The sequence below is a fragment of the Haemaphysalis longicornis genome, unplaced genomic scaffold (assembly GCF_048455015.1).
Source record: "Haemaphysalis longicornis isolate Haplotype H1 unplaced genomic scaffold, Haemaphysalis longicornis Haplotype H1 scaffold_12, whole genome shotgun sequence".
Lineage (NCBI taxonomy): Eukaryota > Metazoa > Arthropoda > Arachnida > Ixodida > Ixodidae > Haemaphysalis > Haemaphysalis longicornis.
Window position 1 is genome coordinate 59,442,152 of NW_027526225.1, and position 25,115 is coordinate 59,467,266.

At 45.9% G+C, this 25,115-nt stretch overlaps 1 protein-coding gene across 1 annotated transcript in view; it reads left to right on the forward strand.

Moving 5' to 3' along the window:
- The first annotated feature begins 313 nt into the window (after positions 1-313).
- The window catches only part of LOC144162710 (uncharacterized), a 54,248-nt gene continuing 29,446 nt past the window's right edge, over positions 314-25,115 (forward strand). Inside the window, exons 1-14 of the mRNA XM_077693353.1 lie at positions 314-581; positions 9,928-9,969; positions 11,319-11,479; positions 12,059-12,307; positions 12,987-13,133; positions 14,268-14,463; positions 15,543-15,783; positions 16,452-16,617; positions 17,621-17,788; positions 18,383-18,532; positions 19,524-19,668; positions 20,817-21,100; positions 21,787-21,909; positions 23,201-23,529. Of these exons, the coding sequence (XP_077549479.1) occupies positions 536-581; positions 9,928-9,969; positions 11,319-11,479; positions 12,059-12,307; positions 12,987-13,133; positions 14,268-14,463; positions 15,543-15,783; positions 16,452-16,617; positions 17,621-17,788; positions 18,383-18,532; positions 19,524-19,668; positions 20,817-21,100; positions 21,787-21,909; positions 23,201-23,529 (2,447 nt within the window). The 5' untranslated portion in view covers positions 314-535. The remainder of the gene's footprint in view (positions 582-9,927; positions 9,970-11,318; positions 11,480-12,058; positions 12,308-12,986; positions 13,134-14,267; positions 14,464-15,542; positions 15,784-16,451; positions 16,618-17,620; positions 17,789-18,382; positions 18,533-19,523; positions 19,669-20,816; positions 21,101-21,786; positions 21,910-23,200; positions 23,530-25,115) is intronic.

Below are 25,115 nucleotides of genomic sequence, written 5' to 3' on the forward strand. Positions count from 1 at the left end.
TATCCACACTCAGCTATTCGCATAGAAATTCACACTCCTCGCGTATTTTATCAACGTCGGTTCAGGTCTTTATCAACCTCTTTCTTGCTCTTTTGGTCCTCTTGAAGACAAGATGGCAGTCGCGTACTGCTCCTCCCCTTCCCCAACCTGATATCTTGAGAGACCCGCTGTCTTGTGGCCCCTCCTTAGCTCTATCTTCCTTCCCGGCCCCCACTCCTCCCCCTCTCGCCTCTCTTCTGGCCTGGAGAGAGGGAGCAAGGTTGGCAACAGTGTGCGCGCGACGCGCATGGCATATAAGCTCCGGTTTTGGCGCGAGCGCACACCATACGCGATCAACTGTTGGCCTGGCCACAGTCGCGTCTCATAAAACTCTTTCTTCACTGCACCACGTTTTTCCTTCTTCACGAAAAGAGGCAACAGCGGCGACGACAAGAAGCTGTGGGTGTCTTCAGGGGGGACTCGGGACAACCTTTTTGTGTTGTTGGGGACCCACGGATGTGACCGTCAGCGCCGGCAGCTTTTGTCGCGTCTCATCATGAAGTCCGCCATCGTACTCCTCTGCGCGGCAGCCGCACTTGCAGGTAGGGCCCGATTGCCACCATTTGCACCGGACTGGGAGCGCGGGTATTTTGAAATCATGAAATAAGAACAAACTGTGGCTTTACCTTTAAACGTGATCGAAACGGCCAAAACAGAGAAGTTTACTTTCGGACTGCGCAGAAAAGCGAGACGAATTACTGCAAATATTTTAGTACGCTATTATTGTGCCCACAGGCATTACCAAATTCATTTCAATTTATGTGCCAGCTCACCAACTCTGATTTGGAATACATTCAGGACAAGATAATTGTATTTTTATACAATATTAATAGAAGTCAAGGCTCTTCAGTGCAAAATATATGACTTGAGAATATGGGCCCCAGTGCCGGAATACTGTGGTGGTTCAGTGGGATTCGTCATACTTGTTCAGATTCACGATAACGAAAAAAATGTGCACTATGCTCTCATTACTGCACATTTTGCAATTCAATGTATGATTACCAACCTCATAAAAATAAAGAATGTTATGTATCCAGGAAATTAGCTCATGTGTGGTACCGGCTGGGGCCCCGCATTCGCGATGACTAAAATTTTCTAACTGAAGATGAATGTAAAACATTATGAGCTTGTGCATTCTGCAGACCAAAATTACTTTTAGGAAAAACAATTTCTGGACCTACATGTTTGACGTGATTTATTCGTCACAATTGTTTAGGCAGGTAAATCATGTTTTACTTTCGATGCTCGAAATCGAAAAATAATATTCCTGCTAAGAATAGCTTACGGTGTTTGTTTAGAACCCCACTTGCTACCTACCTGCCTTGAATTTTTTTAGAAGTGTAACCCCGAAAGATATTATTGACATATATTCTGCTGGGATTTGCGCTTCTTTTCGGTCAAACTGAATGATTACTGAAGCGTTTGGTGTAAGGACCTTGCAGAGTTACAACTATACGGTAGGACAGACCTAAGGGAAAATCACCTGGCATCATTACAAAGCCGTCGTTAAAGCGCTTGTGTTTTGCCTTAAAGAGCTTTTATTTGCCCTTCTCTCTTGGTTGTCCTATACATTTAACAAAAATCTCTCTTAAGCTTTCGCCTAGCACATATGGAGGACAGTTAAACCCGTTTAGCTTTGTAGTACAGTTAGGCTGGTTTCTTCAGCAGTTTAAATGTTTTCTACCATCTGCGAGAAGCTTTCCTGCGGCAGCTGAAGTGAAGATCTTAGCGAAAAATTAAACCCTGTAACCAGGTCAGAATTTACTCTATTGCCAGTTTTGTGCTTTCATTTAGCCGTGATGAAAGGGAACTGGTCACAATGATGCTACTACCTCCAACTCTCAGCTTTTGCTAATCGTTTTGGATTTCTACAAATTTTGCCAATAATGACCGCTCGATTCGTGCTTGAGGTAATTTCGGGTCGGAACGGGTAATGACTGTGGCACTCCGACCTAAACCTGCCCGGCTCCAGCCAAGGCACGAACGTTGAACTCCTCAGCCCTTCCCTTTTCCCCTGCTGCGTAGGCTTCCAGTTGTTTTTAACGAGATTCTGTATCAAAACAGTGAAGAAGCGCTTGACCCCGGCCGTTGCGCCAGAACCATCTCCATTTCAGTGAGCCAAATCACATGAAGTACGAAGGCGAAAGCAAAAAGGCGTTTTTTTTTTCTTTGGTCGTTGATGCGTAGACGTGCCTGTGGATGTGACCTATCTCGTCCCCGGTTTGCAATCTCGCTCGGCGATACCTGAAACAAAACACCCTTGGTTGCGCTTACTCAATGTGGCCTTGTGTGCAAACCGGGGCAGCAAAGATAACAGTCAAAACACCTCAAACTGACGCAGAATCAGAAACTGCGTAATATTTTTAAGGCGTTAGGAATTTGTTTTAAGCAAATCTTGCAAATGGCAGACCACTTCTTGGTGCAACCTAGGTCTAAACAGTTTCCTAAACGAAGACAAATTCGCTCCACTTGCTTTTGCGGCATAATTTCATCCCCATGAAAGAACGTTTACTGTCATGCTGTTTCCATTCTTCCGCAATTAATCTTTCAACGAAATTATGACTGTAACTCAGCTTAGTAAAGTGCCCGAATAACAGGTTGCTTAGAGTGCCTAAATGATTCTTCCTCTGCCTTCACAGTTCAAAATTGGTCTACATTTATGACATGACTCCACATTCTGAACTAGCGTGCCCAACCACTTACATACATATAAACGCTGAACTGTGACGCCACACGTTCGCGGGTGCGCGGAGGTCAGCAGTGCTAACAGGGGTGTAGGTAAGAAGAGCTAAAAAAGGCCTTGAGAAGAAGCCTAAGGCAGCGCGTGTGCACTGCAGCGCCCTCTCGGAGGATCTGCGCGCAGCCACAATTGGCTGGAAAACCGATATGACGTCAGTCGGCGCATGCGCACACACGCTAGCGGGTCAGGGAACCCAACTCGCTCTCCAGAAGGCTGACCAGTAGCTACATATACCGATTTCCTGCAGTAAGTAAGAAGGTTAAAAGCGCTAAATGCAACTGTTGCAAGTGCTTTTCTTTTATGTTTATGGGTACCTGCTAAGGTGCAGTAATATCCTCTCAAACGTCCGAGCTCGAATCGCCTGTCAGGGCAAGCTTATCTGGGCGCTCGCTGCTGTGGACAATACCCCTCCTTGTTTACAAATACACCATTTGTCTATGCAGCCATTCTCTTGTACCCTGAATGAGTTGTTCGGGTTTTGCGCAGATGCTACGAGGTCATGGGCTTGTGCCATCATGGTCTGATGGTTTTCGTTTTCTTGTAAGCCAAAGAGACACTCAGAGGGGTTCTTGGTCGACAAGGAGGAGCGAATCGCAAACAAACAAAGCACTTGTCGAAAAAGTCCACACGTGTTGCCGAGGGCGGCGGAACAAGGGCAACAAAGCTGATTCTCACCGTTCACCTTTTGTCCACTTGAGATCAGGCTTACCCCTTGGAGACAAGCACAGAGACACGAGCGGAGCCGTAATTTTATTGGCTAAGAGCAAGGTCACGTGGCGTCGTCTCTAATGCGTCTGCGGAGAGTAGCGTCAAGAGTAGCCTACCCGTGGCCGTTGGCCGACCACAGAGTAATCTTATTTTCTTGTTGAAGTGGAGGGATATCTTATCCTCCACGACGTTCCGGCTATCGCACGTTTGCCTGCTCCTTCTGTCCCTGTCTTTTCGCCTTGTGCCAACGCCTGCGTCCCCGCTTTCTTCTCTGGAAACGGGGAAGACGCTGCAGGGCGCAGTGTTCGCGAGCACCCGTTCCAGCTGCACCCTGCTGCTCTGCCCATACTTTTCCTGTACACGACAAAACCTACACCCTAATGTGGAAATATAAAAATGAAGGAAGCACACACTAACACGTAAGACCTGAAGGTAGCGAAGCTGTACACAACCCTCCCGACCATGACAAAGGTTGAAGCCCACGATTGCAGCCCGGTTAGCTTCTTCTTCGCTGCCGCAGCGACCTTTACTCCGCCATTGTTGCTATAAGTGTGAGCTTCCTTCATTTTTTTGGAAGTGTTAATTATTGGACATCACCTTGGAGGGGCGTATGCTATAACGTGTCTTCCTCGTTCCGAGCAAGTATTGCCACGACGATGGAGAACGATGTAGTCTTTCTCATTCCAGAAAAGATGATTTATCGCAGCGAAAGACAGAAACGGTGAACGGCCGAGACGGGCGCTAATTCGCAACTGGATTTTTCACCGGCAGTGTCTCTCGCTGCGCTAAATCTTTCTCCTGTAATATATACCAACTTGCCCATTAACACGTAGTCTTTCGCGTTCCGAGAAAGTGTTTCATGGTTACGGTGAACGCTGGAGTTGTTTTTTTTTCCACTCTTGGTCAATCTCCCTAAGTGGGTATGATTGATTTGACGAACGTGCGTAGGGGACGCTGGACGGTCGTCGCGAGACATGCACACGCGAGTGCTAGGCATTTTCTTGCTTTTGGTTACTGCCGGATGGTCGCCGCGAGGGCCGCGCTCACGTGCGTAAGCTCAGTAATTCATGGTATTTTTAATTGCAGGCACGAACAATTACGCTCTGCTAAACAGCTTCGCTGTTAAACGCTCTATTTATGCTTAAAGCAGGGAAAAAAGTACCGCGAAAAATGTGTCGTAATGTAGAATGGTACAGTTCAGACAAATGCATTATGAACGAAAGCTGTGCAGCAGCAGCGTCAGCCGGTTTTCAACCTGTTTCAGCACACGGGAAAGGCGCACTGTGTAGTATAATGCAAAGAAAACTTTCTAAGGTAAAAAAAAAAAACGATACAATGTAACCAAAAATTCACTAGCAATGTAAAGGCGGCACTAAAAGAAATGCGAACAACGGAGCGCACAGACTTCGATGTATGCTGCACTATCTGGTTGCAAGGTCAGTAAATTGCGCGCATGCGCACTTCTTCGAGAGCGTCTGAGAGTGCGGCCTACATTTATGGGGAATGCTTGATCAAGGAGCGACGCCGGTCGTTTATTTTGAGGCGTCTTTTCACGCTGCGTCACCACTGAGCAGGATGATCGTTGAAGGGCATTATGCTAGCTGCAATCAACCTGCTGTGCGCTTGGCTCCCAAATGTAGTAGATAACAGGATGCTCAGTGGTGACATAACATTTAGGCGCCTCAACATAAGTCCCCGACTTCGATTCTTTATCAAGCATTTCCCCTAACAGTAGGCCACACTCCCAAACGCTCTGAAAGAACTACGCATGCGCGCTGTTTACTGGCAGTGCAGCCAGACGATGCGGCATGCGTCGGACGCTGTGTGCTCCGTTTTTAGTATTTATTTTAATCCCCCTGTACAAGCGCAAGGAATGGGAAACAGCGGCATACTAATAAGCCCATTCTTAACTACTTGAAGCTGTAACATATATTCTAGTCAGAGGAGCGGGTTGTCGAAAAGAAGCAAATGCTCACTTAATTCAAAGTGATCTAGGTATCTGAAAGCTGCATCAGGCAATTTTAAAAGCAGCCTGACCGTGTAAGAAGGTCGCATTTACATCCAGTTCATGGAGGATTGATTTCGAGCGCTCTGAAACTGCCCGTATGACGAGCGTATGGAAAATTTTAAATACGTCAATGTATTCGCGCTGTAGCGTATCTAACATACGAAGCAGTTCAAAACCATTCTAGATGTCGAAAGCAGGTTTTATCTAGCATTAGGCCTACCTCTTTTTATGACTATGAAGTTTTACCAGTCGCAAATTCAGCGTTTCGTAGATGAAACACTCACAAAACTCGCACTTCAATAAAGCAAAGTTGTACATACTATGACAATGCTGATAAAATTACCTTAGCCGATTTCAATTACAAACAGCGTCTGTGCAGTGAAAGCACCGGTGTGGCAATGGCACTCAAGCATACGAGTGTTTACGGTATCGAACCTTTTAAAAGCAGGAAGAGATGAAGGTCCGTTCGCGCAAGCTACAACGCAAACAGCTGTTATTTGCGTTTTACGCGCCAACTTCCGCGTACTTGGAGTCAAGTGAAGAAAAACGATAACAGTTTAGTGATAAGAGATTTCAACAAGCTTCGACTTGAAATGAATTTAGTCGCTCGTGATGCAATGCAAATACTTTTAGGTTGCTTACAACAGTTTTTGGTCATGAAATGGGACAATGCGCTTTTTCTAGGAATAATAACTCAGCAAAATAAATGCTACCATGTCCTTGCATGCCCCTGCCAAACTGGCCTATGCGGTGTGTTCCGTTGCTGTACAGGTATGCGGTGTGAAAACAATGACGCCTATGTTCATTTCACAAGTTCCGTGCAGCACAGTGGATGCTACATTGCTTTGAAAAAATCACCCTTTATCACCGTGTATTCTCACTGTGAAATTCTATGGTGGCCGGTTGAAGGCAAGCGACAATACGCTCCACCTGCCCAGCAGTGACACAGATAAGACCTCCTAAGTGTTAGTGCCTATTGCGGCTTTTCTTCAACCGGCAACCGTATAATTTCGCGGTGAGGTAGACGCACTGATGACGGATGATTTGTGAGAGCAGTGTAGAATCTGCTTTGCTGCATGCAACTTGTGAAATGAACTAAGGTGTTGCAAATGGTGTCTATCTTCATACTCCACCTCCTAACTGGGCGGTAGATGACAGTAATGAGGAGTAAAGTAATATCACTGCCTCTCAAACGTACCACGTGGTTAGATCCTCACCCAACCGCGTGGACTGACGCATCCCTTGGCGTCTGCCTCGACAGCGTTAACGGTATCTCGCATTTCAAAGGTCGTTCGGTGTGGTGGTCATCACCAAAGGACAACAGGCGTACTCTAAGGGCAGAGGCTCGTTGTGTATCCTGAACAGATACTTGCTGACAGCGTCTAGCGCTGTGCTCGACCGCTGGGCCTGGAGGAAGGAGGACGGAGGAGTGTTTAGACAAGGTCTGCTTGACGAAAAACATCGCCGACGGGACGCATCTTGAAGTGGCAGCAACCCGATAGAGAATTTGGGCGCTTGCAGACGACAGCAGTTGACGCGATAGCTGCTGGGTCTACGTGTGCTTAGAAAGACCTCGAGGAAAGCAGAGCCAACGTGAGAGGAAACAAGTTTGAGTAGATGTTCAGTCCGTAGTTCAGTAACTTCGGTTTAAGGATGCATTAGAAACTCATAAATAGCTTTCTCTTTTACGTATCGACACTCTGTTCTTGCGTTGGAAATATGGTGTAAAATGGCAATTACAACCTCTTTTACGTATCGACACTCTGTTCTTGCGTTGGAAATTTGGTGTAAAAAGGCAATTACAGCCTGGCTTATTGCACGGATGAATAGCGCATTCCTGCAGCCTTTCACGACCCCTGAGACCATGTTTGGGGGGGGGCATACGAATGTGAAATTACTTGGAATTTCCTTGTGCAGCATCTTAGCGTTTCTGTCACGAGTTGAAACAACTCATCCGAACTAAAATGTGATGTACATTGCTACCGAAATCACAAGCACGAGTTACGCTTTATGGCGTGAGATGTATGCAAAAAATAACTTCTCCCGAAAAAAGAAATGTGTTTAGAACATTTATTAAACCAGGAAAAAAAAAACGTTTGCTCTATCGATGTCAAATTGCTTTATCAATCATTGGCATAAGACGTCTTCTTCTGAATTGGAAGTTTTTTTTTAAACTAATGCACGTGCCACGTTGTAATGGTGGGTCATTGGGAAGGAGTATACTTAACCTTACGCACGTGTGTGAACTGGCGATGGCCAGGACATCGGCTGATAAATGTCTAGAGTGGGAAAGAATTGACTACAATCAGCAATGGGTGTCTCAAGAAGTTGATTTCTTCCTTGGCTGGATTTTATCTTCCGACGAAGCTTGAAATCTCAATGTGAGAGCTCTATACTGCTTGCTTTGATATCAGTACTCCATCGGCTTCTCTTGAGGTGAGAAGTCTGTTCCGATTAAGGCGGGCTACGCCGCCACACGTGAACCACCACTTGAGGCGAACTCCGGTGATATCGGTGTAGGCGGCTTGATGACGTCAAACGACGTAGCTTCTTCTTCGCTGCAGACTCCGCTGCTTTTAGTTTAGAGCGAGCGAAGTACTTTTCGCTGAATCGCCTACTTAAGCAAGAGGCAAAAGAACTAGCAGCGTTATCAGCTGAGACATGTAATGGCAAGATCTAATGGAGTTCTCAATCCTATGATACTTCTTCTGGTTATCCGAATTTCATTAACCTCCAAATTTCGATAAAAATGTCGTGGCTTCTCGTGTGAAAACGCAGCGCCCCTCCGTTCTGGTCTCTGCCTCGTTATTATTAAGGGCCTCGCTGTCTTCTTTTGTTGTGTTTCCAAACAATAAAAGGTTGGCTGCGGGAACACATTCCACGCGAGCGGCGCGATGGCCGGGTTGTTCGGCAGCCACGCCCGCTGACGGCCTTTCTCCGTTGCTTCTGCGGCCACGTCGACATGATCACGTAACGTTGCTTCCGAGCTACGTCGAGAGCGTACGTGAAGCTGTAGGGCCATTCACCTCTTCCCAACATTCGTACCGTGCAGTGACTTACTCCACGTAACGTGCACGACCACAATCTCTCCTGCCGGCTTTAAGGCCAGAACCTGGAGTGCCCCGTCGCGCAAAAAAACCGCTGTTCTATTTGTCCTATATCAAAAATAGCCGCCGCTGTAAGAGATAAATAAAAAAAATAGCAGTGGCTTAGTTCGGCCGTGCAACGATATACGTAGCGTGAGCTAAGGTTCAGCTGGTTATTCTTAGGCTTTCTGATTGTCTAAGATTAGATAATTATCATGCTTACTGCTTCTAAAACGATTTCCAATCTAATATCCAATCTAATCCAATTCAATTCAATCCAATCCAGTCACGGCAGCGGCGGCTCCGGCGCGCCAGCTGTGCGCCGTGAGACGTCACTGCTCCTCGCGCATGCGCAGCACGGTTTTCCAGGAGCCACGCGAAACTGCTCAACCTCAGACAGTAGCTCACGCTACAAAACACGAGATTTAAAGCTGCTCCCCTAGTGGGAGCCGAGTTAGCTCTGTGCCACCACAGCAGTATGAGCGCAGCAATGTTGGTGTTACTTCGCTCAAAGGAAACCCTTGACATTCTCGATGGAAAACGCAAGTGAATGAAGCAGCAGTGTTATTCTTTTCGCAAAATAAGCGTTCCAGTCAATTGAGAATGTTTAAATCCCACAGGGCACTCACTGCCAACAGATTGGGGTTCAAATATGGTGCGCGCGAAACGTCCTTTGTGGCGATCACAAAGACTCATTCATTGCGCTCAGTGGAGACTTCGTTGGCGCCACTTTTGAATCTTCGAAAGTCGTTGTCCAGCAGAAGAATGGGTCTAACGTACGCACTAATTCAGTTCCTCTGAAACAGACTGCATTAGTTCTCGCCACGAGAGATGTTGCGTGATGATGTAAAGTTGTATCAATTATCTCGAAAACTGCTGAAGTCACAGACGGGAGACGGGGCTGTTTGTTTTCTAATGAACGCCTTCATTATCTACACCTGCTCCTACAGAACACTGGGAGCCGGTAACGTCGCTGAAACACACTTCTGGCCATACCATAGGAATTGACTGGATTAAAAGCGAACTAAATGACAGACATCTCGCTGCTAGCCGAAACTCTCGAGCATGTCCACAACCCCTATCCCCCTTACTAGACGGTGGATACTGGGCTGAGGCACTGGGAAGCTCCGACCTGACTATCCCACAAGCAGTCACGACGAGGGCTGCTGCAGTGACCGGTTCGCTGGTCACCACGTCCTTCTAAGGGGTATTTAAATGCTCAATAAAAACTTTGATCTCTCGATCTCCCTTTCCACTGCAATTTACACGATCGAGCAACTATATCCTTTGCACATATTGAATGGCGCTTGTAGAACCTCTACAAAACTTTTCTTCCTTTCCTGCAGGCCCGGTAGACCGCAGCAAAACCTGCTCGAGGCATTGCACAGGTAAGATCTTCTCGAAAAGATTCCTCTTCTTTTCTCCGATATTGACTGCCACATACGTCGTTCCAATGCCCGAGTAGTACTAGTATTAATGGGGTGATGGTGATTAGAAGACCTAATGTGCACCTGCAGTACGGAACTTCTCTACTGTGACCAGTTGCACTGGCCAATGGAGTCACAGATATTGGACCTCCTTCTGTATAGAAAAATAATTTAATGTATAGTTTTGGCGCAAGAAAACTTATTTTAATTTTGTTAATGAAAATAAAATGTAAATTCCCGGACCTGTTTTCCCCAAAAGATTAAATTAAATTTCATGCTTCAGGACCCACACACAGACTGGGAAATAAAACAGCCTTCTTGAATGCACTAGAAGGAATCACAATGATCAAATAAATCTTAATTAGCAAGCTACTCATTACGTCCTTTTAGAAGCACAATCGTCCCAAACTTGAACTTAAGTGTCATCTGCAACGGTGTACTGGGCTTGAATAAGGTCATAATTATGGCTTAGAAACTTTTCCGACAGCGAAAGTTATAGCATGGTCTTATTAAAACCTGCTCCTTTGAGTTTCAGTTTTTTAGTATCGCAGTTCATTTTGTGTGGCTAGCACCGCTACTTGAACAAAACTCTGAATAGTACTTTGCCCGCTGGTTGTACACAGCTTTCGACTCCCGATGCTAGTTTTTCAACACTGTGGCTATCGCCATGGTGACACGCATAAATACTTATACGAAGTTAAATTCTGAGCCCTTGGCTTCTAGCTCTGCCGGGGATTCAATAATGTGTTTTCACCCGCAGAGTGGCGCGTTAGTTAATGTACAGTCAAGAACAAATGAAATGGGTACACCAAAATATGAATCGGAAAACACAAATGGCGCGTTTGCTATCCATGCAAGTCAAATGTTGCATGGCTTAATAACAGTAACAAAGTTAGAAAATGTGACTTTTCCAACCGCGTCTATATGTGATCTGCACGAACAATATTTTTTTTAATTTTGCGTGTTCCAGTTCGTATTTGTGTGTTCACTTTTCATTTGCCATTCATTTTCATTGAAATTCCCATTTCTGAACACGTTTCCATCTCAACTACAACGTTTCTAACCACTCTCGTGGGGTTAAATGTCGATCAAAAGTGCTTAGCGAAGCTCAGCGAGTGCTGCGGCTAGAAAAAAATCAACGAGGTTGATTGTTTAAAATTACTTCACAGTTACCTGCACAAAACTTATAAATTTGAACTGGATACGCGGTCCAAAAAAGTTGCGCTAGTCTGCTTCCCATTTCGCCAAAGGTAACTTGCAAGTAAGTGTTTCGTTCCCGCGACACACTGGCTCCTCTTTTTCTATTCCAGAAAGCCGAAAGTTTTCTTACCAACCTGGTACCACCTATCTCTATGACTATGCGTCGACAACGGAAACATCAATGCAAGGCACGACCTCCCAAAAGGTGGCCGTCCATATAGCCGCCCAGATCGAGATTGAACCTTTGGGATCATGCGACTACTCGATGCATGTAAGCCGCTCTTCGAAAATTGTTTCCACTCTCGTCTTGTCCTTTTCGATTGCTCGCTGGGTCTTGCATTTTTATTTCACGCCGCTGAGCACAGCTAAAAACTTTTTAAGTGTAAGTGTTCGTAATCCACGGGTTATTCTTCCAGCGAGAAACTTTTTTTAATGTTAAATAGGCTTTAAACACTTGTCACGAACCATTTAGTGGGTATAAATATTTCTAATAAATTATGCACTACCGCTCAGATTCTCCAGTATTTTACTTCGGGAGACGCCCTGCGGCTGTCCAAAAACATCCCAAACTGCCCAACAAATCCTTCCTACATAGCCAAATATTTTAATGTTTTTCAATGGCCTATTTTGTCATTTTGTCGGACTAAGCTTGAGGGCGGGTTATTTCCGCACAGTCGTAAACACGCGCACCACCATATTACATAAGAAATTGGCTCCCCTGATCCCAGCAGTTAACAAGCCACCCTTCAATAAAATTTTGCGAACTTGCATGACTGAAAGGCGAAGTAATGGCTTTCCTTCATTAACATTTGCGGGCACTTCTCCTAACGCGACTTGGTGCGATGTGTAGGTCCGGGGGGCCACCCTGGAAGAAGAGGACCCCTTGAGGCCGGGTCACCGGCGACCGTCTCCAAACCAGGCTGAACTCAGAGCGGCCCTGGAGCGGTACTCGCTGCGGTTCTCGTACCAGGACGGTCGCGTGGACAACGTGTGTCCTTCCGAGGGCGAGACTCCGAGGGCGCTCAACGTCAAGAAGGCCATCCTGTCCATGCTCCAGAACAGCATGAAGCAGCTCGAGGTCAACGAGGACGTGAGCGAGGTGAGATCACGATCGAGGACAACGTACCTTTTGGCGAGCGCACAATATCAGAGAACAGACTCTGGTAGAGGCCATGAAGCTTAAATTAACCGGAAGAAGAGGAGGTGGACTGATAGTGTAATGCGGTTAAGTGACAAGCGGTGGACCAAAGGGTAATAGAGTAATCAACGCGATACGGGACTAGAAGAGGAAGGCAGTTAATTGAATGGAGGGATAAAATCAGAAAATTCGGAGGCAAAAAAAGATTAGGGCATCGCAAGACGGGAACGGCTGGAGGAATATGGAAGAAGCCTTGGTTCTGCAGTGGATACACATGGACTGTGCCTAAGCAGGCAATAAACAATATCTGGGGGTGACAACTATGATGCTGATAATGGTGATGAATAAAGTACTTGTTCTACTAGACCCTCTGATGGCACTCGGTCAATTGCAATACTACCCCCGGAAATATTAGTCACGGTTTCTTCAAACTTCCTGCATTTCTCAGTCACGCGGGAATCATGTACACCTCAAATGCCTTTATCGCAACAATAGCCACTGCTGGTGTCTCGTAATCTACATGTGGTTCACAAAAGTTTCGTGACGATTGGTTGAACGAAACGGTTTTGCCTCATTCGATGCCGACAAGTGGTGTGGGTATTGTGACTCAACTTTTCTTACAATTTTTCTCATCCGGAAGCTGGACATCGCTGGTAGGTGTCCAACGATCTACGAGACGCTCCCCAAGGGCTGGTCCTCTATGAGCGTGCGAAGGATCAAGGATCTCTCCCAGTGCAAGGACCGCGAAAGTGCAGTCACCGCCCTGCAGGCCTCTTCCATCGAAGGGGTGAGCAGATAATTTGCGCATCTTGATAGGCTCCTGAAAGGAACCATGAAGAGAAAATACAACTTCGTTTAATTTGAAAGAACTAAGATTCAGTATCTCACTCAGCTCCATTACAGCCGCAAAAGACGTTTTTTTTAATGAAGAAAAAGCAAGAAGTATTTAAAAACTTTCAAATTCTGCGCCACAGTGACGTGTTATGAGCAAGAATGACGTTATACGGGCCAACAATAAAATATAATTTTCAGTGCGTTAACTGCACGTTAGCATTCAAGTGACGAGGTCAAATGCAACTAGAGGCCCCATTAAAGACGTCCAGTCATGAGTCGTCGCGACAGGTCAGTTAGGCGGCCGCCAATCGCACAAACAAGGTTCCGTGACGTCATAGAAAAGTTGCGGGAAATTGGCTAAGGGGTCGCGACTGCTTCACACGTTTTCTTTAATATCTCCGTTATTTGTTCGAAGATTTCGATGATATTAGTATCATTGTTAAGGGACTAAGCAGTCTTTTTAATAAACCCAACTTGTATTTTGTCTTCATGGCTCCTTGAAGTATGGCGGCGATTGTTGTTACTATTATAATTCTCTTCCTTCTAAGGAGGATGGGGCAATGCCCTTAACGAGGGATGTGGTTACGAAAAGGAATAAAACAGCTATTTAGCCAGGCGTGAGGTTGTACAGAAACATGAAAGTAGATTCTTAATGTTCATCTGCAGTGCCTAGAGCAAAAAATAAAAGTTCAGCCTTCCCAGTCGGCATGTAACATCGCAACACGCAAATATTCGATGGCGGGTTTGGAGCAGCAATCGGCAAGGAGCGCGAGCAGCCGGCTTATTATAAGTGCCGCAAGAAACATCGGATTTTAGTGACATTTAGAGATGACGAAAAGTGAGCAAATGAAATAGTTTTAGCGTAGTCAGAAAAAAAGGAATAAATTAGGCCCTAAGCAAGCCAGACGTATAAAAAACTGATGAAATGGTTTTTGAAAGACGCAACGTCTACGTGAAATTGACGCAGAGTGAGAAAATACACTACGTGAGCTACTTCCGGCCTACGTAGACGTGAGGTGCAGATCACAGCCGACAAATTAAAGGTTAAAATGGACGACGTAAATGTCGCGTGCTGCATCCTCTGCAGAGCCTGAGGTCGTCGCCAGTGGTCAAGGGCCGCCAGGAGTGCAAGCAGGTCTTCCAGAACGGCCTCATCGACTCGGTCGAGTGCAAGGAGTCGCACATCGTGCGCCCCTTCTCGAAGCGCGAGAACGGTGCCCGCACCGATGTCAGCCAGAAGCTCAACCTCCGCAGCCAGCGACGTGGACAGGCTAGGCGCCTGGGTAAGATCCGTTTGTGTCGCCTTTTCTCGTCGCAGGCGCCCGTCATTCAGAATTTGTACTTACCACCGTCAGTTCACGGTTTATGGTTGGGTTAGGTTAGTGACCGCGTTATTGCCTTTGTTTCGGTTAACAAAATTAACAGCTTCCCAACAGAAGTTGTAAATGCGGATTTTTTGCTAAATGCGTGCAATACATAAATGAAAATGAACAGTCATCGCGGCTTTCGGTTTAATTAAAATTCAATGCCCCGTATTATACAGGGATTCTTCGCCAGTGGTCTTCTCTCCCTCACTTAAGAAGAACATCACTTTCACAGTTCAGAGGGGCAATTTTGGTACTGAGAAATTGGAGCTCTTGCGCTTATTATGGGTACGTTCGCCCCTGCAAATTGTCATCAACATAAAACGGCAAGAATTTTGAGGCAACGGAAGGCTAGCTTTCTTAGCTAAACAAAAGGTTCTTAAAAATTCGAAAACAAAAATATTTGCTGGAACGAGGGCCCTTAGTTTTGAGGGCTCGTGAATATAGCAGAACAAACAAAGCATTCAGCAACTTTACAGGAACCAATCGAAAAATTCACGTCTTTCGTGTATTGTAGTTTCTTTTCAGGGCCGTTAAATGCTATTTCCGGCAAATTTGTACAAGGCATCACTCTCAATGCGCGTGTAAAGATAGACGTACCCATTACGACTACTGCCATTTCTGCTTGCAACCAGTACGCCGCGTTTTATTTACAAGGATGAATTTATCTATTGCTTTAGAACCTTCATCCATGTTGTTGTTGGCATTTCTGAGTGTTAAGTAAACGTACGCGCAAATACAAATTGCACCTAAGTAGGTGGAACATGAGTTCGAGAATAGGGGCAAATGTCTTCGAAATGCGTCTCCTTGCTTCCCTGTTTGTGCGTCTAATTGAGCCCCACCCTATAGGCTTTCGAACAGCTGCCAGAAAGCTGCCATAAAAAATGACCTAAACTTACAAATCCTTGTTCTAATCAATCATTAGTGTGTCTCTATGCTCCAGTTAGCGAGTGGTCACTATAATTAAATTGACGACGTTTCGTGTCGCCTGTGTGCAGCCTACAATGCCGGAATGGAGACCGACCTGCTGTTCGACCACGACTACGAAGTCGAGGACTCCTCCAGCTCCATGGATCGTGCCGAGAACGCGTTGCGTGCCATCGTAGAATCGGCGGGAGACGTTGTCAAGTCGTCCTCTCCCGGGCTCTTCACGGAACTCGTCTTCAGCCTCAGGAAGCTCAGTCCTGCTGACTTGCAGACCATGCTTCGCCGCTCGGAGAGCATGTCGGCCAAGGCCAAGTACGTGGACGCCGATTTCTCTTCAACAGCCTAGTGTAGCAAAACGTAAATTAGGGCACTGTTTGAACAGGATTTTTTTTAGTTAAGCGAATGTGGGATTTTTCTGCCCACGCAGAGGCAGCGATGACGTAATACTTGGGCGTTCTATTGTTTAAAATTCTTCGCCCTGCAGTGCATCGTAGTAGGATGAGGCTGCTGCTGATGACGATGATGATTTTTAACCCATAAACATCGGCTAATGGGATCTACAATGTCCTACACAAATGACCTCCAGGAAATTGGTGTTCTCATCTTGTTGTCGGTGTTTTGTGCGCTTTTGTGAAGTATTGTGAATTTTTGAAAGTGTGTAAACTTTTTCTTTGCTTTATTGCTGCACTGATATTTTGCTATGTTTAAAGCGTAAACTTGTATTTTTTGTGATTATGCTTGTCACTGAGCCCTGTAGGGGCTTCTTGGGCTCCGTCAAGCTGCTTCTGCAGCTTTTACCCAGGAAACCACTCGGTTTTATCTGGAAATAAAAATTGATTTGAATTGATTTGATTTGATAATTATGCGGGGACTCCCGAAAGCGCTAAGGACACTGTTGTTCCATTGCCTCATTGGGGCTTTTCGGCGTTTTAAAGGTGCGCACACACGAATTACAAGCACGCTTTTTTTCACCTTTGCAGGCAGTTCTTCGTGGACTCTCTGCCAGCCGTTGGTACGCCCGCTGCCATTCGCATGATGACTGACTCCATGGTCCGGGGCGAAGTTTCCGGTGTCAATGCAGACATTTGGCTCACCTCTCTGGCCTTCGTTTCCAAGCCCACCGCTGACATGATTGAGCACTCCCTGGTACGCTACTGCTGCCTCGTCTTTTCACTACTTGTTCAGGGAGCATAAGTGATCTTGGATTGTTTTATTCAAGAAAGAGAGCCTCCCGTAGTAATTGTGGTCTTGCGTAAAACTTGGAAGCATTAAATAGGGACAGTCTAACCATTCTACGGCATCGGGAAAACTTGAAGCCCTCTGTGTTCCGGAATTTCCTAGCTGGGTACCTTCTCTTAGTGCCATTTCTTGCTGATTACAAGGAAGGTCGCCTAATTTCTACGCTGTTGGTTTGCTCAAAATGCAGCCATTTTATATTCTTCATTGGTGGGTACATTTTGAACACCGAAAATTGAATCGCACGTTAAGGCGCAGAAATATGTTGAGCTATGTCACCGAACAGTTATTGGCTGGGAGTTGAAATGGGAAAGGATATCCAATTTTTTTTACATTATGAATTGCATCAAAAGCAGAATGTGATGCGTAGCGTAGTAACGTTAATGCAGTCGCTTCACTCCAAGCAGCCTGTACGTGAACACCTGGCGGCAACGTAAACTACGCCTGTCATTTGCTGGCAAATTAGATTACCATGGTGATCCCACAAAGCTGTCCTTTTCTCTCTTTCGACTTTCGAATTGCGGTGAGGGTGAGCGCAAAGCGTAAAGCACGCCTCACTAATCAGAACGTTTTCCGAGCGTTGATTGCCTCTTTTGTTAAAGAGACCATATCCATGCCGTGTAACCGTTACAATAAACCAAGCATTCGTTATTACGCAATCGCTTTATTCGAAGTCTTGCGTCATTCAACATGTTTCATGGTACCACCCACTGCAATGTATAGAGAGAGTATCCTACCTACTTTTAACAAAATATCGCTTATAAACAAGTCAAATTTTTGTCCGAAGACTTTCTTATAACAAGGGTTTATTTGTACTTCTTAGCTTTGTTGTTGCGAAAAAAAAAGTAGCGTCACAGAATCTATGCCCATTCTCATCGTGAAATAACGGTGTTCTTAACTTCACATTTCGCAGCCTTTGCTGAAGCTGGAAAGGCCCCAGGCCTACCTCGGAGTCTCTACTATGGCTCACACGTTCTGCCGCAACAACGCCAACTGCGGATCGGCACGGCCCATCAAGGAGCTCGTCCGCGCCCTCTACCTGACTCTCGGCGATAACTGCTTTGCTCGCGATGCAAAGACGGTGTGTAGACTGTTACGCGTCTTTCTGCACTCCCGGCATTGATGTTATGTTAGGCGCTTACGTTCTATGTGCTTGCCTGAATATTATCTCCTGGAAATTATGTGAGTTGATATCCCCTGCTCGTGTCGAAAATTTTACGTACGGCAAATCTTTTTTGGTGAGGCACATAGCTCTTAGCTGTGCACTTAGCGTAAATGAAAAATTCCAATCTCTCGGGTTCGCTGATGATGAAGCACGCCTGCAGCGCAGCCCAATTATAATTTATTTATTCCATACGTACGAGAACTAGAGTTGTTATTTTTTATCCCTGAATAACGTCATTTAGCGAAATAAGAAACAAGTGCTATTTTATGTTATGTAAAAATCTTGCAAATTCTTGTGAGAGATTTATTGGCGCTTGACAGTATACGGTCGACATATAGTATCAATAGTATTAGATACAATAACCCTAAATGTCTCCCGAAGAACACCTCACTCTCCGAATGCTATTGCATTTATAGGCTCAAAATGGGTTCATATAAGTTCAACGCGTAAGGGATCAGACTAAGCGATAAGCAGCTCTCTAACCCGTGTCCGTATGTGTTCTCGTGACAGACCCTGACGGTGCTCAAGGCTCTCGGTAACCTGGGCCAGTCGGAAGGCGCCGAGGAGACGCTGTACCGCTGCTTCCAGAACCCGCAGCTCGACATCGAGATTCGCCTGGCGGCCGTGGAGGCCTTCCGCCGCTTTGACTGTGATATCCCCGTGAGTGAAGCCCGCATTAGTACAACAAAGACGCAAAGAAAAAATTCAAGGAATTTCAAACACTAATCTGCTTAAAAATGAAAAAAAAAAGAACTACTTCCTCTATTTTCTCACTGGCATGCTTGGCTTCTGGCTCTTTTCAGCATATATAAGAAACGTAGAGATACGCAGAGACCGGAAGCAAGCGTCTTTTGGATTAAGGAGCGCACTGTGGTTGAAGATATACTGGCTCAAATGAAGCAAAAGAAATGAAGATGGGCTAGTTACGTAATGCGGAGACCTGTAGGTCAACTAGGCTAGCGGAGCAGTTACCGAACGACAGCACTGTAAGTCGGAGCAGTCCGTTAAATCAATAGAGAGATAAGAAAATAAGACTTCGTTGAAAAGAATGGATTCATTATAGGAGGAGCTTGACGTTGATGGCAGAGGCTTTCACCCCGCAGTGGACATAAACAGGCTGACGATGATAATTATACATGTTTCTGTGTCGTGGCGAATTGATCTCGGACACAAAACTGAACGGCGAAAGATGCATGCTAAAGATGACTCATTACTTCTGAACAGTAATGGTGTACAGGGCTTGAAAAGTTATGAGTGTGATCTGTAGAAGTGAACTGCATTAAAGTATAGTTGCGAGCATTAAAGTATAGTTGCGAACCTGTCCAGTTTGCACAAACATGTGTTAACGTGGACCTCTGAGAAGCCACGGCGGTTATCAATCCACGCTGCTATATCGTGATAAAATATTATGAAAAAAACATAGATTAACATCGTTTAGAAAAGCTACAGTATAAAAGAACGCCAAGTAAGAGATAAAACGTCTCTTCCGTCCCAGCTGCGCCGTCGCACTTGCGGTCATCGCTTCTTTCTAGAAGTAGCAGTGTTCGGTAAAAGGTAGAGAGAGACCTAACAGATATTAATGTAGCCGATACGTTAGCATAACGCATATATTTATGGGCGTCTTCTTGTTCTTCTTCTCGTCCGCTCACAGCGCAACCAGATGCTGGCCATCTACCAGAACATCGACGAGAACGTCGAAATGAGGATTGGAAGCTACCTGGCTGCCATTCGCTGCCCTTCAAGCCCCGTCATCGAAGCCATCAGGAACACCCTGCGCACCGAGTCCATCAAGCAAGGTTCGTATCTGGGCTATCAGTTAAGCCGCCCTCTTAATGACGTACCCCACTAGCCGCGTTTACATGAATGCGACAAGTGGCGCATCGCATCGCATCGCATCAATTTTCTAGCGCATCGCATCCATGTAAACGGGGCTAATGCGCTAGGAAAGCGCGTCGGATTAATGCGCCAGACCGGGGTGGATTGAGACGCGTAAGTCGACTTTCGAAGTGCATGTAAACGCGAGCGCATCACATTAGAAATTATGTCGAGAAGAAAAGTAAGCCCTGCAAACGCAGCTTTGCATTTGAAAACGTCTAAATCGAGTGTAAGACGCCAGAAAATGCGAGTCGTGAAAAAAGAACAGAACCAGCCGTGCCGGAAGCTTTGGGAGCGCCAGAAACGCTGCGTTACCTTCGATGTGCGACACCGTATGGCGCCACCATCGCGCCAGGGATAATGGGCTACATGTAAGCGCTAGCGCATCGCATTACTCGTGATGCGCTAGGAAATCTGACGCGCTGCTATCGCATTCTGTCGCATTCATGTAAACGCGGCTACTGATCTGAGCAAATACCAAAGTTTTGAAACGGCACAGCCAGGGAATGCTTATACATGTTCATCGGACTTCTGAACTGATGGCGTTGCCTCAATGCAACGACTCTCTATCTAAGCGCCACGGACCTTACACGAAATGAAGTTATATAAAAATAGATAGGTGATTTAATTAGGCATACTTATTATTCTTGTGCATTATTCGTGGACATGATATAATAAGCGCTGGCTGGGGATAAAATTTATAGGCGAAGAATGAACGAAGGCCTCGCAAGTGATACTGGCTGGAGAAACATGGGAGACGTCTTTGCGTTGCCGTGGACACGAATAGGATGATAATGATAATAATTACGATATTGGCGAAGTTCTCTGCGGAGCAAAATATTTTGTTTACATGCACTGAAGGTGCCGGTCGAGCCACCAGCAAGAACATATTCTTCACTTTCACCGCTTTACTAACGCACCATCGGCAGCAGCAATGCCTTTTCAGCACCGCTGCCCTCTCTAGGTATTCTGACGTAGTATATTTGCTAGTTGCGCTTTAGAAGTCGCGTTACTTTCTGCTATTTGTCGCCAACTTCTCACAACCTTTAACCCTTATTTGTTTACGCAGTCGGCTCGTTCGTGTACTCGCACATCCGCAACCTGGCCCGTGAGCCCAGCCCGTTCCAGCGGGAGAACCGCGTCATCGCCAACGACCTCGCCCTGAGGAACCGCTTCGAGCTGGACTTCCGCAAGTTCTCGCGCAACGTCCACTACCGCATGTTCTTCGACCCTCTGGACACGGGATTCGAGCTGGACGGAGACGTCGTCTACACCCCGGACTCGTACTACCCGAGGAGTGCCCGTGTCGCCACTTCGTTCGACATCTTCGGCAAGAAGATCGACCTCTTTGAGGTTAGTCAAGAACATATTATTATTTCATGGGTGATGTAACTGCTTTCCCGTAGAACTTATTTGATGAAAGTATTGCGTTCAATGCAATGTACACTGACTGAATGTGAGCAGACGCGCTCAGGCGAGAGCATCCCTGCCCCTCGTACAAAGCTCTTTAGGGAAGGTGTCAACTGTGAAAAAAATCCCGGGCCATCTCCACTAACGTGAAACCTGGAGAGGGGCGAAGCATGCAGTTTTCAAGTGTATTCTTGGCGCCTCGGCGTTTTTACCAACGGAGATGAAATCGTTGGGGAGTGGAGGTATATGTACAGCTTTTCTGTAAAAGTCTCTTGTCTTTGAAGCACGAAGCGCTCCCGCGCGAGGCGTAAACCAGTGTCCGGGTGTTTTTTTAGTACGCGTTTACCCTTCTCCCGTTTACAGTATTCACAAAGATCATTAGTATGTCACAGGTACCACATCACTGATAAGGCTTAGAACCTTTACACTTATACGGGGCCTTAGAACAAAATCGCAAGCTCGTTCTGTGCATGACTGACAGCCGTGTCGTTTAAACGCAGCGAGTTTAGTGCAAACGTAGGGAAAGTGCGAACATCCATTTTACAACCAATTAGTGCATAAAAATGTGATTGCACGCTGGTTACAAAAAGTAGCTCAGTGCTGTAAATCTGTGGTTCTGTTACGCATAGGCTGGCGCCCGTGTCGAGCACATGGACAAGCTGATTGAGAAGTGGATGCCAAGTGACAAGAAGGACGATGTCCGTGCCAAGAAGGCGATCGCTAACAACAAGATCGACGACCTGGACAGGAGGGTGAGTGCTCTTGTCACAGTTCAACGCATCACTGATCGATGCGTTCGAGGCTAAGTTCTCAAAATATATAAAGTGCTCAGGCGTTATGGACAGTCGAACTTTGAAATCGAAGCTTTCATGCCCTCACAGATGCCGTCGTATGCCAATACGCCCTGCAGGAAAGCCAACTTTCTCTGATGGTGATGATAAATGATCGTGGGTGAAGCGAAAGAAAAAAAAAAACGCTTCCCGTGGCTGCAATCGAACCTGGTTCCCTCCCGTTATGAAGCCGGCGTGTATCCAATAGCTTCATTGGTCGAAGGGCTTTGGGAAACTCAGACGACAACCAAAGAATCATTCAAGAGAAGAATGGCGTTCCTCTGCATGCCGTAAGGCTGTTATCCACAAGACGTTAGGCCTAACTTCCCATTTTGGGGTTTAGGACCTTAGGCCTAACGTCACATATTGGGGTTTAACACCTCAAACCGACACCCACTCAAAAAAATTGCTCGCTGAAAGCCAAGCAGAAGGTACCGATTCGCACCGTACACACCAAACCCAAATGTTAGGCAAACGGAGTGCGCACGTGAGAGTTGCTGTGGGTATTCTAGAAAGGCGGTGCGTACATCCAGAGTGCCACATACTCGCAGTGTGGAATTAGCCAACCAAATAATCAATAATGAGACAGCTTCGCGTTCAACCATCGTCGTCGTTAGACAGAGGGGTGCGCGATTTTTCTAAATTAGCACGAACAAAACGCTTCATTTGACATTGCATCGTCTCCTGACCATTTTTTTAGACAAACACTAGTAGTAACTTAGGGTCCTTTAATAAAGCCATGACAAAAAGTTTGGATAAGCGTATCGATCTCGTGGCATGTTTAACGCATTCGTGCAGAAAACCTTAAAAAAAATGCAGATAATAGGCAACGCAAGACAAAAATAGACACTACTTTAAACATTCTGCCTACCTTACATTCGGGCAGTTCGTTTCCGTTTACTAAATAAGCCTGAAGCCGATTTTGAGCTCTTACGTTATGGACGGGCTCAATAAGCAAATGTATTTGCTTAAATTGTCAGTTATAAAAACCGTCGAGTTCCTCTACAACGTCGCCAAAATATTAGGTAACCATTCAATGTGAAAAGGCCCGATACAGTTTTTGTTTGAAAGTAGACACCCATTAATTGAGGAAAGCCGCATGCCGCTCTAGTTTGATATGTTTCACTTCGGTCACACTGTGTGACCCAGAGAATTAACCCTGATGGCATAACTTCATTTTCCCTAACGACGTGATTTGTCTTCTTCCCGGCAGTTCGCAATCAAGGCCAAGTACAGCAGCGGGCCTAAGGCGTCTGCGTACATCAGGCTGTTCGGCAACGAGATCGCCTCCATGCAACTGGCAGGTGGTTCGCTGGGCTCGACCGACGACCTCTACCAGTGGTACAAGCAAATCGTAGACCCCAAGGGCCTCGACCTCACCAAGAGCATCCTCTTCGCCGACACCTCGCTCACGGTCCCCGCTGGCAGCGGTCTTCCTCTGCGCGTCTCCGTCAACGGATCGGCGACCGTGGCCCTTAAAGTGGGCGGCAACTCCCAGTTCAACAAAGGGTCGTTCGACGTCACCGGACTCATGAAGCCCAGGTGAGCACCGTTGGCGAGCAAAATCAGCGTGAGGTATATTCGGGTACAAGTTAAGAACGGCAACGGAAGTTGCCGCTGTGCCTCATCACCGCAGCCGGATGTTACTCCGCGCGGCGCAAGTAGTGCGTTACTGGGAATATTTTGAACATGGCACGAGCTGTTTCCGTGATTCTATCGACTTAATATGCTTATAAAGGACTGCAGCGACGACAAACAAACTGCGTGAGAAAAGGCAGATGATATCACGCATTCATAGCAATCTCAATTCAAAACGCGCGCGCCCGTTGACATCCGCGTCCGTCGCTCAGGCGGAGTTATATCTTACATGAGCAATTGACGTTCTTAACTTGTTCCCGAGCATAGCGTAATTGAATGATATCGTCTGGGTTTTGGATGGTTTCTCCGCGTCAGGCTTTGCGGTTTACACCCGTTGAGGTGGAGCCTAGAAGGGGATAGAATAAAGGCACAGAGAATAAAGGCACAGAGTTAAAGGGAGTAGTCCGTATCCGTTCGCCGGCTTAACTGAATAGGCAGCTCCTCCTGATTATTATCCGGGATGTTGGCATCATTAAGCGTGGAGGATGTAATATCTCTGCATGCGTGTTGTAGTTACGATACTTTACAGTTAATCGACTTCTTGTTTTCGTTTTGTTTTGAGCAACAGAAAAGGCGTGCCACTATACGTAAGTGCAATCGATTGCTTATATCGCGGGAATGGTAGACGAGAACAGAGTTGCAAAGGAGTTTTATAAGTCGTCTTGTCGCCTCTATTCACAGTGACAAATTGGTTATCCTTGATTGCACTTTCGCGGTGTGCTAGACCAGTAGCCAACGTATTCCCATGTAAGAAGTACAATCGCTGTGATTCCTGAATGGTTAAAGCCAAGGAATACATAAATAAGCATAATTTACAGAGGATATGTTCCGCAAGCATACTAAAGTCTTCAAAGTTTTTAAAAGTTCAACTTCAACCGTTTTGTTTCAACTTCAGTGTATTTCTTTTCATCACACAGATGAGGGTAGGCCCAGGGAAAAAAGAGACCTGATGCCACTTGAGGAGACCGGAGCCCCCCTGTTACAAACTTACACCTCGATTACAAACTTTTCAAAGTTTGTAAACTCGATTCAAAGCACAAACTCGATTCAAAGCACACACAAGAATAGAAAAACCCCACGAAATAAAAAAAGGGAAACAAAGAAAAAAGGAGGAAAAAGAGAAATTGTACAACAGGTATTAATAAACACCAAAATCCCTAATGGAGACGGACATATTTAACGGTGAACTACATGAAAGTACATTGTATGAAGAAAAGACGCGTGTCATTATTTTGAGAAAAACAGAAAAAAAAGATTCATCGCAGGTAGCGTGTAGCTTTCACTTGCCAAGTTCCCCTTAAAAAAAAACAACTGCCACCTACAAAAGGGCTTGCGGAATAGCATGTATGCTACTGCGTTCGATGCCAAGTTTGTTCTCAAGCACTTTATTAAGTACATGTGAGGCAGTGTAACGAAGGATTTGCCGACCAAAATCTCTTCTCCAGAAAGGAGTACACCAGTAATCTTAGTTCGGAGTAGTATAAACACAA